General features: G+C 38.8%; 1 protein-coding gene across 1 annotated transcript; it reads left to right on the top strand.

Annotated features, from left to right (window-relative positions):
• Positions 1–1,207: 1,207 nt before the first annotated feature.
• On the top strand, positions 1,208–20,258 carry FETUB (fetuin B). Its single transcript, XM_082840519.1, has 7 exons — positions 1,208–1,583; positions 1,918–2,028; positions 3,599–3,686; positions 5,759–5,928; positions 6,643–6,741; positions 18,668–18,751; positions 19,778–20,258. Exons 1-7 carry the CDS (start codon positions 1,356–1,358, stop codon positions 20,135–20,137), a joined length of 1,140 nt encoding a protein of 379 aa, XP_082696645.1. The 5' UTR covers positions 1,208–1,355; the 3' UTR covers positions 20,138–20,258.
• The last annotated feature ends 50 nt before the right edge of the window (positions 20,259–20,308 follow it).

Genomic DNA, 20,308 nt, shown 5'->3' with positions numbered 1-20,308 from the left:
TGCTATACAGTAGGACCTTGTTGTTTATCTATTTTATATATAGCAGTTTGTATCTGCTAATCCAAAACTCCTAATTTATCCCTCCCTCACCCCTTTCTCCTTTGTTAACCATAAGCTTGTTTTCTATGTCTGAGTCTGTTTCTGTTTTGTAAATAAGTTCATTTGTGTCATATTTTAGATTTCACATATAAGCAATATCATATATTTGTCTTTGTCCTACTTCACTTAGTATGATAATCTTTAGGTCCATCCATGTTGCCACAAATGGCATTATTTCATTCTTTTTTATGGCTGAGTAACATACCATGATATATATATATATATATATATATATATATATATATATAATCTCACATCTTCTTTATCCATTCATCTGTCAATGGACACTTAGATTGCTTCCATGACTTGGCTATTGTAAATAGTGCTGTTAAGAACATTGGGGTGCATGTATCTTTTTGAATTAAGAGTTTCCTCTGGATATATGCCCAGGAGTGAAATTGCTGGATCATATGACAACTCTGTTTTTAGTATTTTAAGGAAGCTCCATACTGTTCTCCATAGTGGCTGCCCCAATTTACATTCCCACCAACAGTGCAACACACCCTCTCCAGCATTTATTATTTGTAGACTTTTTAATGATGGCCATTCTGACTGGTGTGACGTGATACCTCATTGTAGTTTTGATTTGCATTTCTCTAATAATTAGCAATGTTGAACATTTTTTCATGTGCCTATTGGCCATCTGTATGTATGCTAAACAAAACTGTTTCTAGCCAGATCCCAAAGTGCTTTAGGAATCTCATGGGGGCCTTTATGTAGATGATATGGGGTTAAAGCCCTTTTTCAGATATAACAAGAATGGTGATCCTGGGAGGTGGAGCATGAAGTCACTGAGCCCCGTTAGCACCGTGATTCTGGGCTCCAAGATGGAGATAAAGATCAGTGTGGCCAGGACATCAGCTAGAGGCAAGGTGCTAGGGGCATATTCTGACTCAGCTGGAGCGCTGGACACAAACCAGAACTCAATCATGACCTCTTGGGAGCCTTGACCCAAGGGTTTATTTTGATTTCTTGGGAAACGGTTAGGAAACTGACATCTGTTTACATGTATACATGAATGTGAGATTACTCAGGGGTCTAAGGTTACAGATAGTGGCAAATCCCATCCAAAGTACTGACTCAGGGAAATCCACATTTAGAATTCAAAGAGATAAAATAGGACATTGTGCTTCAAAACCTGATCACTGGTTTAGCTTGTAATCACAAAGCTGCTCAAGTTGGCCTCAGAGCCCTATATACAGCCCGGTGCCTGCAGCTCTGCATACTGACCCCTCCTGGGCCTTGCCCCCGACAGGATGAGTCTGTTCCTACCTCTGGCGCTCTGCACCCTGGCCGCCTACTGTGGGGCTCTATCTCCACCCCATCCAGTCCCCGGCCCCCCGCCTCTCTTCTCCCTTGGCTGCAACAGCTCAGATGTGCTGGATATCGCGAACTTCATCCTGCAGGACATCAACAGGGACCGAAAGGACGGCTACGTGCTGAGCCTCAACCGAGTGAGCGATGCCCGTGAACACCCACAAGAGGTAAGTGGCAGTACCCTCTGGGGCAGGTGTTTGCACAATTTGGGGAGGCTCGCCAGGGCACGGGAACCCAGAGACACCTGTTGGCAGGTGTTTTCCAAATCAGAAACCCTGTTGAGTACATGTTGCTCTCCTCTGCCAGGGTGCTACAGGTTCTTACTGTTATTAGAAACAAGTGCTAAACGGTATCTGCTCAGAAACGTGTGTCCCACCGTTTATAAGAAATCTTCACAAACGTCATAGCCTTTGGCTTTGCCATGAAACAGGGACCTTTTTTGCTGGTCTTTAGGGGTTTCTGCTTCATGTGGGTTGTGCATTTCTCCTCCCCTTCCCACAGGCTGGTCTGGGGTCTCTGTTCTATTTCACGCTGGACGTGTTAGAGACTGGCTGCCATGTGCTCAGCAGGAAGTCGTGGAAGAATTGTGGGGTGAGGGTCTTACATCAATCGGTGAGTACTTGTGTCCAGGAGCTCGAGGGGGAAAACTAGGTGTTCTCTGTCTACAGCATGAAGATGGTTCAATGTGTACCATCTTTAAATGTCCCTCTTTAAAATCTCTTTGGCAGGGTGCCTATGTGGTTATTCCAATTCTACAGACAAAATAGAGTTTAATCAGAGGCGTGTCTGAGGCTCCCACTGGGGTCATGACACCAGAATTGAAAAGTTGCCCCCAAATTATTTCCTACCTCCAAGACCTTTCTGTAGGCTCTGAGCTAGTGTTTAAATTGAGAAAAAAAGATCTGAAGCGTAGTGCTCTAGGAGCGTGTCTAAGGAAAACTGTAGAAGTAATGGAGGGGGAACTTTTTAATTTGTTTTATTTTGCTTTAGTTTGTTTCACTGAACACTGATATGAGATTTGAGGCTGGACACAGGGAGGGCTATGGTATGGGAGCTCTCAGAGGTTCCATGGAAGGATTTCCTGGAATCATAGAACCTAAAGGGAGTCAGAATTGATCCTATTAAAGATGACCATAGAAGAGGCTTGAAAATAACGTAGTGAGTTTTCATTTGGTTCTCAATTATCCTGAGATTATTTTCATTAATTTATATGAAATTTTATGAGTACAGGAGTGTGATATAAGTGTTTAGAAGTGAACTATTTGACCAAGATATCTTTTTCTAATCATTTAACCAAATTCGTCAAACTGCACCTACCTGGTTTTGAAAAGCAAATAGTCTATTTACCGTATTGTGAATTACATTTGTTAAGGTGACACTAGCTGCTATAACACATACACTAAAAAGCGTATACTGATTGCAAAATGATAGAAGTTGATCCCCATTCACATGAAGTTCAAAATAGAAATTCTTGATCAGGAAGGGGCCTTCCTCCAGGAGTGATTTGGAGACCCAGGTACCTTCCATGTTGTGGCCCTAGACTCTGCTGCCTTCAGCGCGTGGCTTCTGTGGTCACCATGCTCATCTGCATCAAGCTATGGAAAGGGAAAGAGCACGGAGGACAGATAGCACGTGGGAGAGCTTTATGGGCTAGACCTGGAAGTGGTTACACATCACTTCTGCTCACCATGCTGTGGTTAGAACTCAGTTACACACAGTCTCACCTAAGCAGGAAGGAGGCTGGGAAGAAGTCAAGCTGTGTCTCAGGAGAAGGTTAAACTGTTTAATGATCAGCTGGCCGTTTCCCCACCCCAAACTACTAAAATTGACCTTAAGTTTCTTGTTCTTTAAAAATGAAATGTCCAGGGCTTCCCTGGTAGCGCAGTGGTTGAGAGTCCGCCTGCCGATGCAGGGGACACGGGTTCGTGCCCCGGTCCGGGAAGATCCCACATGCCGCGGAGCGGCTGGGGCCGTGGGCCGTGGCCGCTGAGCCTGCGTGTCCGGAGCCTGCGCGTCTGGAGCCTGTGCTCCGCAACGGGAGAGGCCACAGCAGTGAGAGGCCCGCGTACCGCAAAAAAATAAAAAATAAAAAAAAAAAAAAGAAATGTCCAATTTCATTCTGGGGGTATTTAAAAGTCTTAGTTCATTCCACTGCGTCATAAAATGTATTTGTTGGTTCCAGGTTTATGGTCAATGCAAAGCAATATTTTACATTAATAAGGCAAGAAGAATTTTCTATTTACCTGCTTATAATTGTACTCTTCGCCCAGGTAAGAGATCACTTTGATTTTGTGCATTTTAATAATAGATGGAAAAAGAGTATTTAACTATACTATGCTATAGTGTATAGGGTTTCTCCCATCCTTACTTCCTATTCATTCCAAAGCCAAGTTCTTCATATATCCAACACTTGCACTGCTCCTCTTCCCACAATTAATCTACATTGTGTCCTACATCAAATCCTAAATTTTCAGTCGGACATAAATGGCATAACCTCTTTGACTGGTCCCCAGGCTTCCTTTCTAGCTATTTCTGCCTTATTACCTTGACTATACCAACTCTGCCCTCCATTCAACTGGATCGCTCACTATTTTCTGAATACACATCACACCTTCCAATCTCTGCATCTTGTTTGTTCTTCTCCCTCTGCTGAGGATGCCCTCCACTGATAACCTCTGCCCTTGGAACTCATAAGCATTCTTTAAAGATCATTGTCAATGCTGCTTCCTCCCCCACCGTTCTCTATTCAAGAAACTCCCCCTCCCCTCAAAAAACAAACAAAAAGTGGTGCTTTCCTATTCTACAGCCCTACACAACTTTAACCTAACCATTCATGGAGTACAGACCATGCACTGCCTTGATTTGGGGTCTTCTGTCTTATATTGTGTAGAACGTTTTATCCCTTCTTCCTGTCTGCTACAACTCTCCCCCAGTTCCTATCAAGTGTAAGGAGTCTGTAATATCATTGAATAAATTAATAAATACATACATTCATTCTGGGTCTCTCTTTGAACAGCAAGCATCCATGGCATGGGAAAATAGGATATGGCTACTCATCAAACTATTATGTGTGTGTGTGACTCCCCTGGGAGATCTTGTTCAAGTGCAGATTCTGATTCCATAGGTATGGGGCAGGGCCTGAGGTTCTGCATTTCTAACAAGCTCTAGGTGATAATAATGCCGTTGGTTCCTTTGAGAGGGCAACAGATCTAAACCTTCCTGGTTGTGAAGATGAGACTCGCCTAAATTAGAGGACAACAGCCAATAAAATGGATCAGGTCTTAAATGGAAGTCCTAGATACCTGAAGTATGGGAGGTCAGGAAATGACATGTGGGGATGGTGCCGGGAGTGACAGCTGTGGGTGTAACTTCCCCACAAAATGCCCGAATACATCCAAATAAACACACAGTTGATCAAACAATGTGCTTGCTTTGTCAAAACAACTGCTAGACAAGTTTCCTAGCCTGACTTTTATACAAGTTTTGCCACCCCCCAGCTCCTCCAATCAGACATTCTAGCTGTACCATTAGTGTGATTATCCTATCCAGTCATACAGTGATTTGATCAACTTTTATTTTCCAGCTTACTTGCATTTTCTAACCAAAGAGGGTGTGCTTCCACCTTCCGTATGTCATTCACTCACTCATTCATTCAGCAGGTATTTACTAAGCACCAACCATGCATTAGACATTATGTTAGGTGTTGGCGACTAAAAGGTAAATAAAACATGACGGTAATGAAATCCCAACTCAGTCTGCTTTACAGAGGCAATAATGGTGGAAGATATTGAGCTAATTAGGAAAATGTTTTACCAATGTTATACCAATATACAGTTGACCCTTGAACAACATGGGTTTGAACTAACTATCATGGTCCACTCATGGATTTTTTTTCACTAAATACATACTGTAATATTACACTGTATGCAGTTGGTTGAATCCATGGTTGCAGAACTGTGGATACGGAGGGCTGAATGTAAAGTTAAACTGGGATTTTTGGCTGTCTGGAGGGTCAGCACCCCTAACCGCCGTGCTGTTCAAGGGTCAACTGTACTATATTATGTGTTTTTTAACTAAATTCCTAGGGTAAAAAAATTTGCGTAAGGTGAAAAAATATTGCTTTGTTTCCTTTTAAATTATGAAAGTAATACACGCTCATTGCAGAAAACTCTGCAGTAAGCTAACTTTCTTTCTAAATAATGCTTTTCCACTCCATCCTTGACAAAGCTGAGCATTATCTTTTTTTCTTTCAATCTCTGCTTCTGTTGTGATCATATGATTTATAGGATTATGTATCATTAAGGAGTTTTATTTTTAAACTTTCTCCCTTTGGCATCAACAGTTTCTCTAAGCAAGATTACCACGATATGCCCTGACTGCCCCAGCTCCAGCCCCCATGATTTGTCAAACCCCAAGTTCCTGGAAACTGCTACTGAGTCTCTTGCAAGATACAACGATAAGAGTCCCTCGAAGCAGTATTCTCTCGTCAAAATCACCAAGACTTCTAAGCAGGTGAGCCTGAAAGGCCAGTTACAACAATATGTCTCATAACTGTTGCTATCGCTATCGAGGCCCTCTTTTTGATTAGAACCCTAAGAGCCTTTGCTTCATTCCCTACCTTTGGTAACCCTGATGCACATTCAATCATGTTTTCGTTTCCGAGTCATTCCATGGGATTTCTGTTAGAGTTGTGTGGTATGATTTTACTTCATTGCCCTGAAGGCAAGAAGGGAAATGGACTCATAGTCTCCTTGGGTTATTCTACTTAGGTTCACTATTTACTACCACATTCCCATATCTGGTTGACCTTGGACCACTTAGCAAGTCAAGTTCTACTCTGTGTTTTAAGTATAGGAGTGGATGTTGAGTTTTATGGGTTAGGGGAAATGTTCATTTGTACCTGAATTATGTTGATATCTATCATATGGAGAAAAGCTAATTTAAAAACAAATTTACATGAGGAAAAATAAGCTCCCCCAGGGGAAGGTTTTTAGAGCCCAGTTAAATCCTTAAGAAGGGAAGAAAGGTATGGTGAATATGTTTTCTAAACAACAAAATCATAATACATGGTTTGATCATGGTGGGGATTACAGGGACAAAAAGTGACCCGTGTTGACAATGACTCTGGGAATGTATGGTTTCTGTAAATATAATGTTGCCAAACCTGACTCATTTCTCCACTTGAGAAGGTTTGATTTTTATTTCTCACCTCTCGTCTCCCACCAGTGGGTGTTTGGCGCTGCCTACTTTGTAGAATATTTAATCCAAGAGTCATGTCCCAAGTCCCAGGCTAGCAGCTGTGCACTTCAGCCCCCTAACCCTGTGGTGAGTATTGTTGAATGTCTTCATAATTTAAGCTTTGTGCTCACAGATCATCTATATATGTTTATTGAGCATAAATTATACATGAAGTGTTGTAATGCATGAGACACTTTTCTTCCCCTTAAGGAGCAACTGACTATTTAGAGATGGCCCAGATGCAATAATATTTGATTGTAAATGCAGTTTTCATCAGCAATGTGATGGCTTTGCAAAAAATGATCATAGGAGGCTATAAAAATATAGACAACTCTCCTCAGTGGTTGGTGGTAGTCCTGCTTTTATCCAAACAGACCCAGTTACATTTGGAATACAGCATGGTGTTCCATTCCTTGGACCACTCTTTAAGAAGGACAAAGTGAAACAGGGCTTCTTTCAAAGAATGCAGCCAAGATGGGGAGGGTGCCCTGAAACTATCTCAAGCACACCTAGTAGGAACGTCAATTGGCAAAATGTATTGTAGCACAATTAGGAAAAATGCAAGCATTTTTCCCCCCTTATTCACTTAGTTATAATAAAATTTTATTAAGATATAATTCACACACCATAAAATTCACCCTTTTCAGGTGTACAAGTCAGTGTTTTTTAGTCTATTCATAGAGTTGTGCTGTCATCACCACTATCTAATCTTAGAATATTTTCATCAGCCCAAAAACAAACTCCACATCCATTAGCAGTCATTCCCCTTGCCCTCTCGCCTATGCCCCGGGAAGCCACTAGTCTACTTACTGACTCTATGACTACATTTTTTGAACATTTTATATAATGGAATCACACTGTATGTGGCCTTTTGTGTCTGGCTTCTTTCACTTAGCAAAATGTTTTCAAGGGTTATCCTTGTTCAGCATTGATATATCAGTGCTTCATTTCTTTTAATGGCCAAATAATATTTCATTGCACGGATATACCATGTATTGTTTATCCATTCCACAGTTGATTGATATTTGAGTTGTTTCCCCATTTGAGATGTTATGAATGGTACTACTATGAACATTTGTGTATAAGTTTTTTTTCTTTTGGCTTGCGGGATTTTAGTTCCCCAACCAAGGGTTGAACCTAGGCCCATGGCAGTGAAAGCACCGAGTCCTAACCACTGGACAGCCAGGGAATTCCCTGTGTATAAGTTTTTATGTATACATATGTTTTCATTTCTTTTGAGTACACACCTTGGAGTGGGACTGCTGGGTCATATGAGAATTCTGTGTTTAACCTTTTAACTAACTGCAAACTGTTTTCCAAAGTGATGGCAGCAGTTTCATAATCCCATCAGCAACATGTGAGGGTTTCAATTTCTTCATGTTTTTGCCAATGCTTATTATTATTATCTGTCCTTTTTATTATAGCTATCTTACTGAGTATGAAGTAGTCTCTCATTTTGGTTATATTTGAATTTTCCTAATGGCTAATGATTGAGTATCTTTTAATGTGCTTTTGGCCATTTGTATGTATTCTTTGGAGGAAAGTCTATTCAAATCCTTTGTCATTTAAAACTTAGATTATTTATCTTTTTATTGTTGAATTGTAAGAATTCTTTACATATTCTGGATATAATCCCCTTATCAGATACATGATTTTCAAATATTTTCTCCCATTCTCTGATTTGTCTCTTCATTTTCTTGATGATGCTCTTCGAAGTACAAAAATTTTTTAATTTTAATGAAATCTTCTTTATATTTTTTCTTTTGTTGAATGTGCTTTTTGTGTCATATCTAAGAATCCATTACCTAACCCAAGATCATTAAGATTTACTCCTCTGTATTCCTCTAAGAGTTTTATAGTTTTAGCTGTAGGTCTCTGACCCTTTCTTTCTTTTTTTTTTTTTTTTGGCCACACTGCATGGCATGTGGGATCTTAGTTGCATGCGGGATCTTAGTTCCCCGACCAGGGATCAAACCCCTGTCCCTGCATTGGAAGCACAGAGTCTCATCCACTGGACAGCTAGGGAAGTCCCCTCTGACCCATTTTTGAGTTAATTTTTGTATATGATATGAGGTAGGAGATTCAACTTCATTCTTCTGCTTGTGGATCTCCAGTTGTCCCAGCACCATTGGTTGAAAAGGCTATGATTTCCCCCATTTAATTGTATTGACATATTTTTGAAGATCAACTGACTATAAATGTAAGAGGTTTTTTTTTTTTTGAATTTTTTTTTTTTGCGGTATGCAGGCCTCTCACTGTTGTGGCCTCTCCTGTTGCGGAGCACAGGCTCCGGACGCGCAGGCTCAGCGGCCATGGCTCACGGGCCAAGCCGCGCTCTGTGACATGTGGGATCTTCCTGGACTGGGGCACGAACCCATGTCCCCTGCATCGGCAGGCGGACTCTCAACCACTGCGCCACCAGGGAAGCCCTTTTTTCTGAATTTTATTTTATTTATTTTTTTATACAGCAGGTTCTTATTAGTCATCAATTTTATACACATCAGTGTATACATGTTGATCCCAATCTCCCAATTCATCGCACCACTACCACATCCCCTGTCACGTTCCCCCCTTGGTGTCCATACGTTTGTTCTCTACATCTGTGTCTCAATTTCTGCCCTGCAAACCAGTTCATCTGTACCATTTTTCTAACTCCATATATATGCATTAATATACGATATTTGTTTTTCTCTTTCTGTTTTTCTCTTACTTCACTCTGTATGACAGTCTCTAGATCCATCCACGTCTCAACAAAAAACCCAATTTCGTTCCGTTTTATGGCTGAGTAATATTCCATTGTATATATATATCACATCTTCTTTATCCATTTGTCTGTTGATGGGCATTTATGTTGCTTCCATGACCTGGCTATTGTAAGTAGTGCTGCAATGAACATTAGGATGCATGTGTGTTTTTGAATTATGGTTTTCTCTGGGTATATGCCCAGTAGTGGGATTGCTGGGTCATATGGTAATTCTATTTTTAGTTTTTTAAGGAACCTCCATGCTGTTCTCCATAGTGGCTGTATCAGTTTACATTCCCACCAACAGTGCAAGAGGGTTCCCTTTTCTCCACACCCTCTCCAGCATTTGTTGTTTGTACATTTTCTGATGATGCCCATGCTAACTGGTGTGAGGTGATACCTCACTGTAGTTTTGATTTGCATTTCTCTAATAATTAGTGATGTTGAGCAGCTTTTCATTTGCTTCTTGGCCATCTGTATGTCTTCTTTGGAGAGATGTCTATTTAGGCCCTCTGCCCATTTTTGGATTGGGTTGTTTGTTTTTTTAATATTGAGCTGCATGAGCTGTTTATATATTTTGGAGATTAATCCTTTGTCTGTTGATTCGTCTGCAAATATTTTCTCCCATTCTGAGGGTTGTCTTTTCATCTTTTTTATGGTTTCCTTTGCTGTGCAAAAGCTTTGAAGTTTCATTAGGTCCCATTTGTTTATTTTTGTTTTTATTTCCATTACTCTAGGATGTGGATCAAAAAAGACCTTGCTGTGATTTACGTCAAAGAGTGTTCTTCTTATGTTTTCCTCTAAGAGTTTTATAGTGTCTGGTCTTACATTTAGGTCTCTAATCCATTTTGAGTTTATTTTTGTGTATGGTTTTAGGGAGTGTTCTTATTTCATTCTTTTACATATAGCTGTCCAGTTTTCCCAGCACCACTTATTGAAGAGACTGTCTTTTCTCCATTGTATATCCTTGTCTCCTTTGTCATAGATTAGCTGACCATAGGTGTATGGGTTTATCTCTGGGCTTTCTATCTTGTTCCATTGGTCTATATTTCTGTTTTTGTGCCAGTACCATATTGTCTTGATTACTGTAGCTTTGTAGTGTAGTCTGAAGTCAGGGGGTCTGATTCCTCCAGTTCCACTTTTTTCGCTCAAGACTGCTTTGGCTATTCGGGGTCTTTTTTGTCTCCATACAAATTTTAAGATTTTTTTGTTCTAATTCTTTAAAATATGTCATTGGTAATTTGATAGGGCTTGCATTGAATCTGTAGATTGCTTTGGGTAGTATAGTCAATTTCATAATATTGATTCTTCCAATCCAAGAACATGGTATATCTCTCCATCTGTTGGTATGATCTTTAATTTCTTTCATCAGTAGACATAGTTTTCTGCCTAGGTGGGAAACTTTTGCCTTTTGTCTCCGTAGGTAGGTTTATTCATAGGTATTTTATGCTTTTTGTTGCAATGGTAAATGGGAGTATTTCCTTAATTTCTCTTTCAGATTTTTCATCATTAGTGTATAGGAGTGCAAGAGATTTCTGTGCATTAATTTTGTTTCCTGCAACTTTACCAAATTCATTGACTAGCTCTAGTAGTTTTCTGGTGGCATCCTTAGGATCCTCTATGTACAGTATCATGTCATCTGCAAACAGTGACAGTTTTACTCCTTCTTTTCAATTTGTATTCCTTTTATTTCTTTTTCTTCTCGATTGCCATGGCTAGGACTTCCAAAACTATGTTGAATAATAGTGGTGAGAGTGGACATCCTTGTCTTGTTCCTGATTTTAGAGGAAATGCTTTCAGTTTTTCAGCATTGAGAATGATGTTTGCTGTGGGTTTGTCATATATGGACTTTATTATGTTGAGGTAGGTTCCCTCTATGCCCACTTTCTGGAGAGTTTTTATCATAAATCGGTGTTGAATTTTGTCAGAAGCTTTTTCTGCCTCTATTGAGACAATCATATGCTTTTTATTCTTCAGTTTGTTAATATGGTGCATCACATCGATTGATTTGCATATATTGAAGGATCCTTGCATCCCTGGGATGAATCCCACTTGATCATGATGTATGATCCTTTTAATGTGTTGTTGGATTCTGTTTGCTAGTATTTTGTTGAGGATTTTTGCATCTATATTCATCAGTGATATTGGTCTGTAATTTTCTTTTTTTGCAGTATCTTTGTCTGGTTTTGGTGTCAGGGTGATGGTGGCCTCACAGAATGAGTTTGGGAGTGTTCCTTCCTCTGCAGTTTTTTGGAAGAGTTTGAGTAGGATGGGTGTTAGCTCTTCTCTAAATATTTGATAGAATTCACCTGTGAAGCCATCTGGTCCTGGACTTTTGTTTGTTGGAAGATTTTTAATCACAGTTTCAATTTCATTACTTATGATTGGTCTGTTCATATTTTCTATTTCTTCTTGGTTCAGTCTTGGAAGGTTATACTTTTCTAAGAATTTTTTCCAGGTTGTCCATTTTATTGGCATAGAGTTGCTTGTAGTAGTCTCTTAGGATGCTTTGTATTTCTGCGGTGTCTGTTGTAACTTCTCTTTTTTCATTTTTAATTTTATTGATTTGAGTCCTCTCCCTCTTTTTCTTGATGAGTCTGGCTAATAGTTTATCAATTTTGTTTATCTTCTCAAAGGACCAACTTTTAGTGTTATTGATCTTTGCAATTGTTTTCTTTGTTTTTATTTCATTTATTTCTGTTCTTATCTTTATGATTTCTTTCCTTCTGCTAACTTTGGGTTTTGTTTGTTCTTCTTTCTCTAGTTCCTTTAGGTGTAAGGTTAGATTGTTTATTTGAGATTTTTCTTGTTTGTTGAGGTAGGCTTGTATAGCTATAAACTTCCCTCTTGGAACTGCTTTTGCTGCATCCCAGAGGTTTTGGATCATCGTGTTTTCATTGTCATTTGTCTCTAGTTATTTTTTGATTTCCTCTTTGAGTTCTTCAGTGATCTCTTGGTTATTTAGTAACATATTGTTTAGCCTCCATGTGTTTGTGCTTTTTACGGTTTTTTCCCTGTAACTGATTTCTAATCTTATAGCATTGTGGTCAGAAAAGATGCTTGATATGATTTCAATTGTCTTAAATTTACTGAGGCTTGATTTGTGACCCAAGATGTGATGTATCCTGGAGAATATTCCATGCACACTTGAGAAGAAAGTGTAATCTGCAGTTTTTGGATGGAATGTCCTATAAATATCAATTAAATATATCTGGTCTATTGTGTCATTTAAAGCTTGTGTTTCCTTATTAATTCTCTGTTTGGATGATCTGTCCATTGGTGTAACTGAGGCATTAAAGTTCCCCACTATTATTGTGTTACTGTTGATTTCCTCTTTTACAGCTGTTAGCAGTTGCCTTATGGATTGATGTGCTCCTATGTTGGGTGCATATATATTAATAATTGTTATATCCTCCTCTTGGATTGATCCCTTGATCAGTATGTGTGTCCTTCTTGTCTCTTGTAATGTTCTTTATCTTAAAGTCTATTTTATCTGATATGAGTATTGCTACTCCAGCTTTCTTTTGATTTCCATTTGCATGGAATATCTTTTTCCATCCCCTCACTTTCAGTCTGTATGTGTCCCTAGGTCTGAAGTGGGTCTCTTGTAGACAGCATATATATAGGTGTTGTTTTTGTATCCATTCAGCAAGCCTGTGTCTTTTGGTTGGAGCATTTAATCTATTCACGTTTAAGGTAATTATCGATATGTATGTTCCTATGACCATTTTCTTAATTGTTTTGGGTTTGATTTTGTAGGTCCTTTTCTTCTCTCGTGTTTCCCACTTAGAGAAGTTCCTTTAGCATTTGTTGTAGAGCTGGTTTGGTGGTGTTGAATTCTCTTAGCTTTTACTTGTCTGTAAAGCTTTTCATTTCTCCATCGAATCTGAATGAGATCCTTGCTGGGTAGAGTAATGTTGGTTGTAGCTTCTTCCGTTTTATCACTTTAAGTATATCATTCTACTCCCTTCTGGCTTGTAGAGTTTCTGCTGAGAAATCAGCTGTTATCCTTATGGGAGTTCCCTTGTATGTTATTTGTCATTTTTCCCTTGCTGCTTTCAAGAATTTTTCTTTGTCTTTAATTTTTGCCAATTTGATTATTATGTGTCTTGGTGTGTTTCTCCTTGGGTTTATCCTGTATGGGACTCTCTGCACTTCCTGGACTTGGGTGGCTATTTCCTTTCCCATGTTAGGGAAGTTTTCGACTACAACCTCTTCAAATATTTTCTCTGGTCCTTTCTCTCTCTCTTCTCCTTCTGGGACCCCTATAATGCGAATGTTGTTGCATTTAATGCTGTCCCAGAGGCCTCTTAGGCTGTCTTCATTTCTTTGCCTTTCTTTTTTCTTTATTCTGTTCTGCAGCAGTGAATTCCATCATTCTGTCTTCCAGGTCACTTATCCGTTCTTCTGCCTCAGTTATTCTGCTATTGATTCCTTGTAGTGTAGTTTTCATTTCAGTTATTTTATTGTTCATCTCTATTTCTTTGTTCTTTAATTCTTCTAGGTCTTTGTTAAGCATTTCTTGCATATTCTCAATCTTTGCCTCCATTCTTTTTCTGAGGTCCTGGATCATCTTCACTATCATTATTCTGAATTCTTTTTCTGGAAGGTTGCCTATCTCCACTTCATTTAGTTGTTTTTCTGGGGTTTTATCTTGTTCCTTCATCTGGTACATAGCCCTCTGCCTTTTCATCTTATCTATCTTTCTGTGAATGTGGTTTTTGTTCCACAGGCTGCAAGATTGTAATTCTTCTTGCTTCTGCTATCTGCTCTCTCTGTAAGTGTTTATTTTTGTACCTTCAATTTTACTCCATTGATCTGCATATCTATTCTTATACCAGTACCACACTATCTCCAATATTATAGTTTTGTAGTAAATTTTGAATTGAGAAGTCTGAGCCCTCCTATTTTGTTTTTCCTATTTAAGATTATTTTGGGTATTTTGGATTCTTTGCATTTTCATAATAAATCAACCTTAGAATCAGCTTGTCAGTTTCTATCTTTAAAAAGTAGGAAATTTGATAGGGATTTCATTGACTCTGTAGACCAATGTATATAGTAAGTACTGTCATCTTAAAATTAGTAATTCTTCCAGCCCATGAATATGGGGTGTCTTTCCATTTGTTTAGGACTCATTTAATTTCTTTTAACAATGTTTTGTAGTCTTCAGTGTCCAAAACTTTCACTTTTTTGTATAGCTAAGTATTTTTTCCTCTTTGATGCTAATATAATGTATTTGTCTTCTCAATTTTATTTTTGGATTGTTCATTGCAAATATGTAGAAGTATAATTGATTTTTCATATTTTGATCTTGTATCCTGTAACCTTGTTGAACTCATTTTTATAGTTCTAATAGTTTTCTGGTAGAGTCCTTAGGATTTTCTGTATACAAGATCATGTCTTCTACAAATAGTTTTAGTTCTTCCTTTCCAATCTAAATGACTTTTAATTCTTACCTAATTTTCTTGACTAGAACTTCCAGTACAATGCTGAATAGAGATGGGGAGAGCAGACATCCTTATCTTATTCCTGATTTTAAGAGGAAAGCATTCAGTATTTCATCGTTTAATGTGATGGTAACTGTAGGCTTTTTATAGCTGCTTTTTTATCAAGTTGAGAAAGTTCCCATCTAGTCCTACTAGTTTGTTGAATGCTTTTATCAAAAAACAGTGTTAGAGTTTGTCTCATGCCTTTTCTGTGTTAATGAGATAATCGTTTGGTTTTCTTTTTCTCCTTTAATCTATTAGTATTGTACATAACAATGATTTTTTTATATTAAAACAGACTTGTGCTTTGCGGATGAATCACAGTTGATCATGGTGTATAACCCCTTTTATATGTTTCTGAATTCAGAGTTTTTAAAAAGTTTATTTATTTATTTTTGGTTGTGTTGGGTCTTTGTTGCTGCGTGTGGGCTTTCTCTAGCTGCAGCAAGCAGGGAATACTCTTCATTGCAGTGCACGGGCTTCTCATTGTGGTGGCTTCTCTTGTTGTGAAGCATGGGCTCTAGGCACGTAGGCTTCAGTAGTTGTGGCTCATGGGCTCTAGAGTGCAGGGTCAGTAGTTGTGGTGCACGGGCTTAGTTGCTCCGTAGGATGTGGGATCTTCCCAGACCAGGGCTCGAGCCCATGTCCCCTGCACTGGCAGGCGGATTCTTAACCACTGCGCCACCAGGGAAGTCCTGCATTCAGTTCGCCAGTGGTTGTTTTTTTCTTTTAAAGATTTTTAATCTCATATTTATAAGAGACATTGGTCTGTAGTTTTTCTGTGTCATATCTGCCTGATTTTCATATGAGTTTAATATTGGCTTCATATAATGAATTGGGAAAATTTCCCTCCTCTTCTGTTTTATTTTGGAAGAATTTGTGAAAGGTTGATGTTCATTCTTCTTTAAATATTTGGTAGAATTCCCCAGTGAAGCCATCTGGGCCTGAGCTTTCCTTTGTGGGAAGATTATTTGATTAATATTTCAATCTCTTTACTTGTTGTAAGTCTATTCAGGTTTTATATTTCTTCTTGAGTAAGTTTTGGTAGTTCATATCTTCCTAGGAATTTGTCCATTTCATCTAAGTTATCCAATTTTCCAGCATACAATTGTTCATAGTATTCCATTTTTATTTCTGAAAGATTAGAAGTGATGTACCCTATTTAATTCCAATTTTAGTAGTTTGAGTCATTTTTTTCTTAGTCTATCTAAAGCTTTGCCAATTTTATTAAATTTTTCAAAAAAGAGTCAACTTTCAGTTTCATTTTTTTCTCCGTTCTTTTTTTATTATCTAGTTCATTTATTTCCTGTCTACTCTTTATTGTAACCTTCTTTTTGTTTGCTTTGGGCTTAGTTTACTTTTCTTTTCCTAGCTTTTTAAGGTAGAAGTTTAGGTTATTGATTTACAATCTTTATTTGCTTTTAATATAAGCACTTACATCTACAGATTTCCTTCTAAGAAACGATTGAGCTGCATCTCACAAGTTATACATGTTGTTTTTGTTTCCATTCATCTCCAAATATTTTCTAATTTTCCTTGTGATCTCGTCTTTGGCCAATTGGATATTTAAGAGTGTTATTTAATGTCCACATATTTGTGAAAATTCCAATTTCCTTCTGTTATTCATGTCTAATTTCATCCCATTGTGGTTGGGGAATGTACTCTGTGTGATCTCAATTCTTTTAAATGTATTGAAGCTTGTTTTATGGTTTAACATAAGGTATATCCTAGAGAAAGTTCCATGTACACTTGAGAAGAATGTGTATTCTGCTGTTGTTAGGTAAAGCATTCTGTAATTGTCTATTAGGTTTAATTTGTTTATAGTGTTGTTCAAGACTTCTGTTTCTTTGTTGATGTTCTGCAAACTTGTTTTATCCATTATTGAAAATGAGGTTTCCAACTATTATTGTTGAATTATCTATGTCTTCCTTGAATTCTGTCAGGTTTTGCCTATGTACCTTGGGGCTCTATTATTAGGGGCATTATATTTATAGTTGTTATGTCTTTCTAATAAATTGAGCCTTTTATCGTTATAAAATGTTTTTCCTTGTCACTAGTAACAATTTTTGTCTTAAAGTAAATTTTGTCTGATATTTGTATAGCCATTCCCAGCTCTTTTTTGTTACTGTTTGCATTGTAAATTTTTTCCATCTTTTAATTTTCAACCCATGTGTGTCTTTGAATCTGAACTATGTCTCTCAAAAGTCTTTCATAACCAGTCAATTGAATATTAAGGAATAATTGGGAAAATGTCTTCATCATCTTCTGTAGAATCTCTCTTTCTCACTTCTCAATGCCATCTTGGGCAGATCACATAGCTTTCTGGTTATATTCAGTAATAAGAACAATTTCACTTTGATTATTAAGATTCACTTTCAGGTATTAAAAATCCCTTTTAGTCAATTCTGAATCAAAACTTCTATCTCACATCCAATTCAAAGCTTTCTCCTCCCTGTAGCTCAAGCCTGACCTAGAGCTTAGAACCTGCTGTGAGGAAGGAGTCAAGGTCTGTCCTTTCACTCTTTCTCCCCCTCCTGCAATCATTTATTTAACTATGGTTCTTCCAAGTTCCAGGAAGAATGAGAGAGGAAATAGAGAAAAGAGTTTAAAGTCTTTTACATAACTGGATCTGCAGTTGTAATTTTCTCTTGGTCTACACTGGCCTTCTGTTTACACTTGAAAAAAATGCATACTCTATGACTCTAAAGTTTCTCTTCTAGGAATTTACCCTAAGGATATATGAAAATAGCTTCAATGTTTAAACATAAAAAATTAGATTCAGGGCTTCCCTGGTGGCGCAGTGGTTGAGAGTCCGCCTGCCGATGCAGGGGACACGGGTTCATGCCCCAGTCCGGGAAGATCCCACATGCCGCGGAGCGGCTAGGCCCATGAGCCATGGCCACTGAGCCTGCGCGTCCGGAGCCTGTGCTCCGCAATGGGAGAGGCCACAACAGTGAGAGGCCCGTGTACCGCCAAAAAAAAAAAAAAAAACATTAGGTTCAATCCAGCTTCTAACAAAAGAGAACTTGTTAAATAACACAGAGGAATATTAGGTAGCCATTATAAAGAAAATCATAGAAAACTATTCAGTGTCATAGATGGATTTTTACTATATATTGTTAAATGACAAAAGAGAGTTATAAAATATTATGAAGAGTATAATTCTATTTTTCTAGAAGAAAAATTATGTATGCATAGGAAGAAATGTTAGAAGAAAAGAAATCTGCAGGAAACGGGTACCTTTCATGTAGTTACAGGTCTTTTTATTTTCTATTTGTTTATCCATATTCTAAATAACTGTTTATTACATTTCTAATAAGAAAACAAACTTATTTTATTTTTAAATAAAGAAAAGTTTAAGGAGATGAGAGTAGTCTTGTCTGAGAAGCAAAAACTCAGGTGGAACATACATAAAGAGCTGCTATATGAGAGATGAAAACAAGTTTTCTAGTTGACCCAAGGGTAGAAGTGTGGCCAAGAGATAGACCCAGATTTCTGTGTCTGTTCTATAGACACAGATTTCTGCTCAATACAAAGAATTTTCTAATAGAGTTTGTTCCTCAAGAAATCCTGAGTTTCTCTCATTGGAGGTAATTTAGCCTAGTTTGGGTGATTATTTGGTAGGGATGAGCTAAAGAATTGGCTCAGAGCCTACCTATTGCATGGTAGGAGCATCAAAGTGTTGATTGGCTGTGTGTCTATGTAATCAGAAAGCAAGTTGATTTCCATTTATGATCATTGATAATTGTAATACACATGTGACATTGTATTTTCCTTTTTTTAGCCTGTTGGTATTTGCCACGGTTCTCTTACTGAACGACACTCAGAAAAGTTGGTCTCCGTGACTTGTGACTTCTTTGAATCAGAGGTATTTTTTAGTCTAATCGGTTGTCTTTCTGTGAATAAAAGAGCAGATTATTTTAGTTGCCCCTACCCTACCCTCTCCTTTTATTTTCCTAAAGTCCATGATCACCACTTTATTCAGGGTGTCCTAAGGCCACATCCACAGGGTAGCTAAAAGAAAAACCTGTCACCCTTTCTTTTAGTTACAACATGGTCCCTATAGCATAAGTAAGACCCCTGTAGCTTGAGGGCTCAGGCATCTGAGATATTAAATTCAGTGTCCCAAAGACTCTTACCCTGAACCATAGGTAGAAGTTGTTTCCATGGAAATACTGAATCCTTTTTCAGAAGTATTTATTGAGCACTTACCATAAGGCAGCCTGGTGTAGTTGAAAGGGTGGTTGAGACAGGCCACCTGGGTTCCAGTCCTGTTCTGCCACCTACAAGTTTTGTGAACATGGACAATTTCCTACCTCTCTGAGTCTTGGTTGCCTCATCTATAGAATTGGATTGCAATACCTACCTCCTTCAGATCCCCATGAGAAACAGGTCAGAGGATCTGGTTGAAGGGCACTGCCCTGGGCCTGGCACAGAATAAACAATCACCAGAGGTGGCTTCTTCTGCCACTACTAGGAGTGGGGAGACACCTTACTAGGGACTTTGAACAAGCCATCTTACCTCTCTGGATCATTGTTCAGCTCTGAAATTTGTGAAGCCTACAGTCAAGCTTCTAAAGGTTTGGTTCCCCCTGGCCCTTATCTGTTTTGCTTTTTAACCATTTACTTATTTAAAATTTTTTTTTGGCCATGCAGCTTGTGGGATCTTAGGTCCCCAGCGAGGGGTTGAACCACAGCCCATGGCAGTGAAAGCCTGGAGTCTTAACTACTAGATGCCAGGGAATTTCCTTTAAGCCCTTTAATCAGAGGCCCATCTAGCTAGTCTCCCTTTGAAAATTCCATCAGAAAGGCACAGAACAGCATAATCTAGTACCAGGCATGGCAGGAATTTTCTTGGAGGACATTCCCTTATTTGAAAGCATTCTTATTTCAGGCTCCCACCCCTAGAGGTGAAAACCCTACTGTTAACCCAAGACCTGTGAACCTGTTCAAGGCGGAAGAGCCCCAGCAGACAACTCATCAGCCAAAAGCTGTGCCCAAAGGAACTGTCCAGTACCTTCTTGACTTGGATAACAAGGCTGAAGATTCCCAGGGAACGGACCCTGTTGAGGCCTTCCCTGTGCAGCTGGATCTAACCACAGATCCCCAAGGAGAACCACTGGATGTCTCCTTCCTCTTCCTGGACCCTATGGAGGGGAAGCCGGTTGTCCTGCCTTTCCCCTCAAAAGAACAACGCTCTGCTGAGTGCCCAGGACCAGCTCAAATGGACAACCCTCTTATTCTCCCACCTTGAGAACCACGTAGAGGATCCTGGGCGACATACTGCCCTACAGGAGATGAGCGGCGTTGGGAAAAGGGGGACAGAGAAACAGTTCAAACATAGAGAAGGCTAATAAAGTATGTCTTTTTGACTCCTCTTGGTCTCATCATGTTGCCTGGAAATGGAAATAAGACTTAACTGTTC

The sequence above is a fragment of the Leucopleurus acutus genome, assembly GCF_964270905.1.
Source record: "Leucopleurus acutus genome assembly, chromosome: 5".
NCBI classification, from domain to species: domain Eukaryota; kingdom Metazoa; phylum Chordata; class Mammalia; order Artiodactyla; family Delphinidae; genus Leucopleurus; species Leucopleurus acutus.
Note: the sequence above shows the minus strand (reverse complement) of the source record. Positions and strands in the feature narration are given on the sequence as shown.

Bases quoted from the DNA above. Each gene is read 5' to 3' on its own strand.
- FETUB (XM_082840519.1), top strand. From the start codon at position 1,356: ATGAGTCTGTTCCTACCTCTGGCGCTCTGCACCCTGGCCGCCTACTGT. The intron at 1,584-1,917 runs GTAAGTGGCAGT...CCCTTCCCACAG, and splicing joins CCCGTGAACACCCACAAGAG to GCTGGTCTGGGGTCTCTGTT. The intron at 3,687-5,758 runs GTAAGAGATCAC...TGGCATCAACAG, and splicing joins TAATTGTACTCTTCGCCCAG to TTTCTCTAAGCAAGATTACC.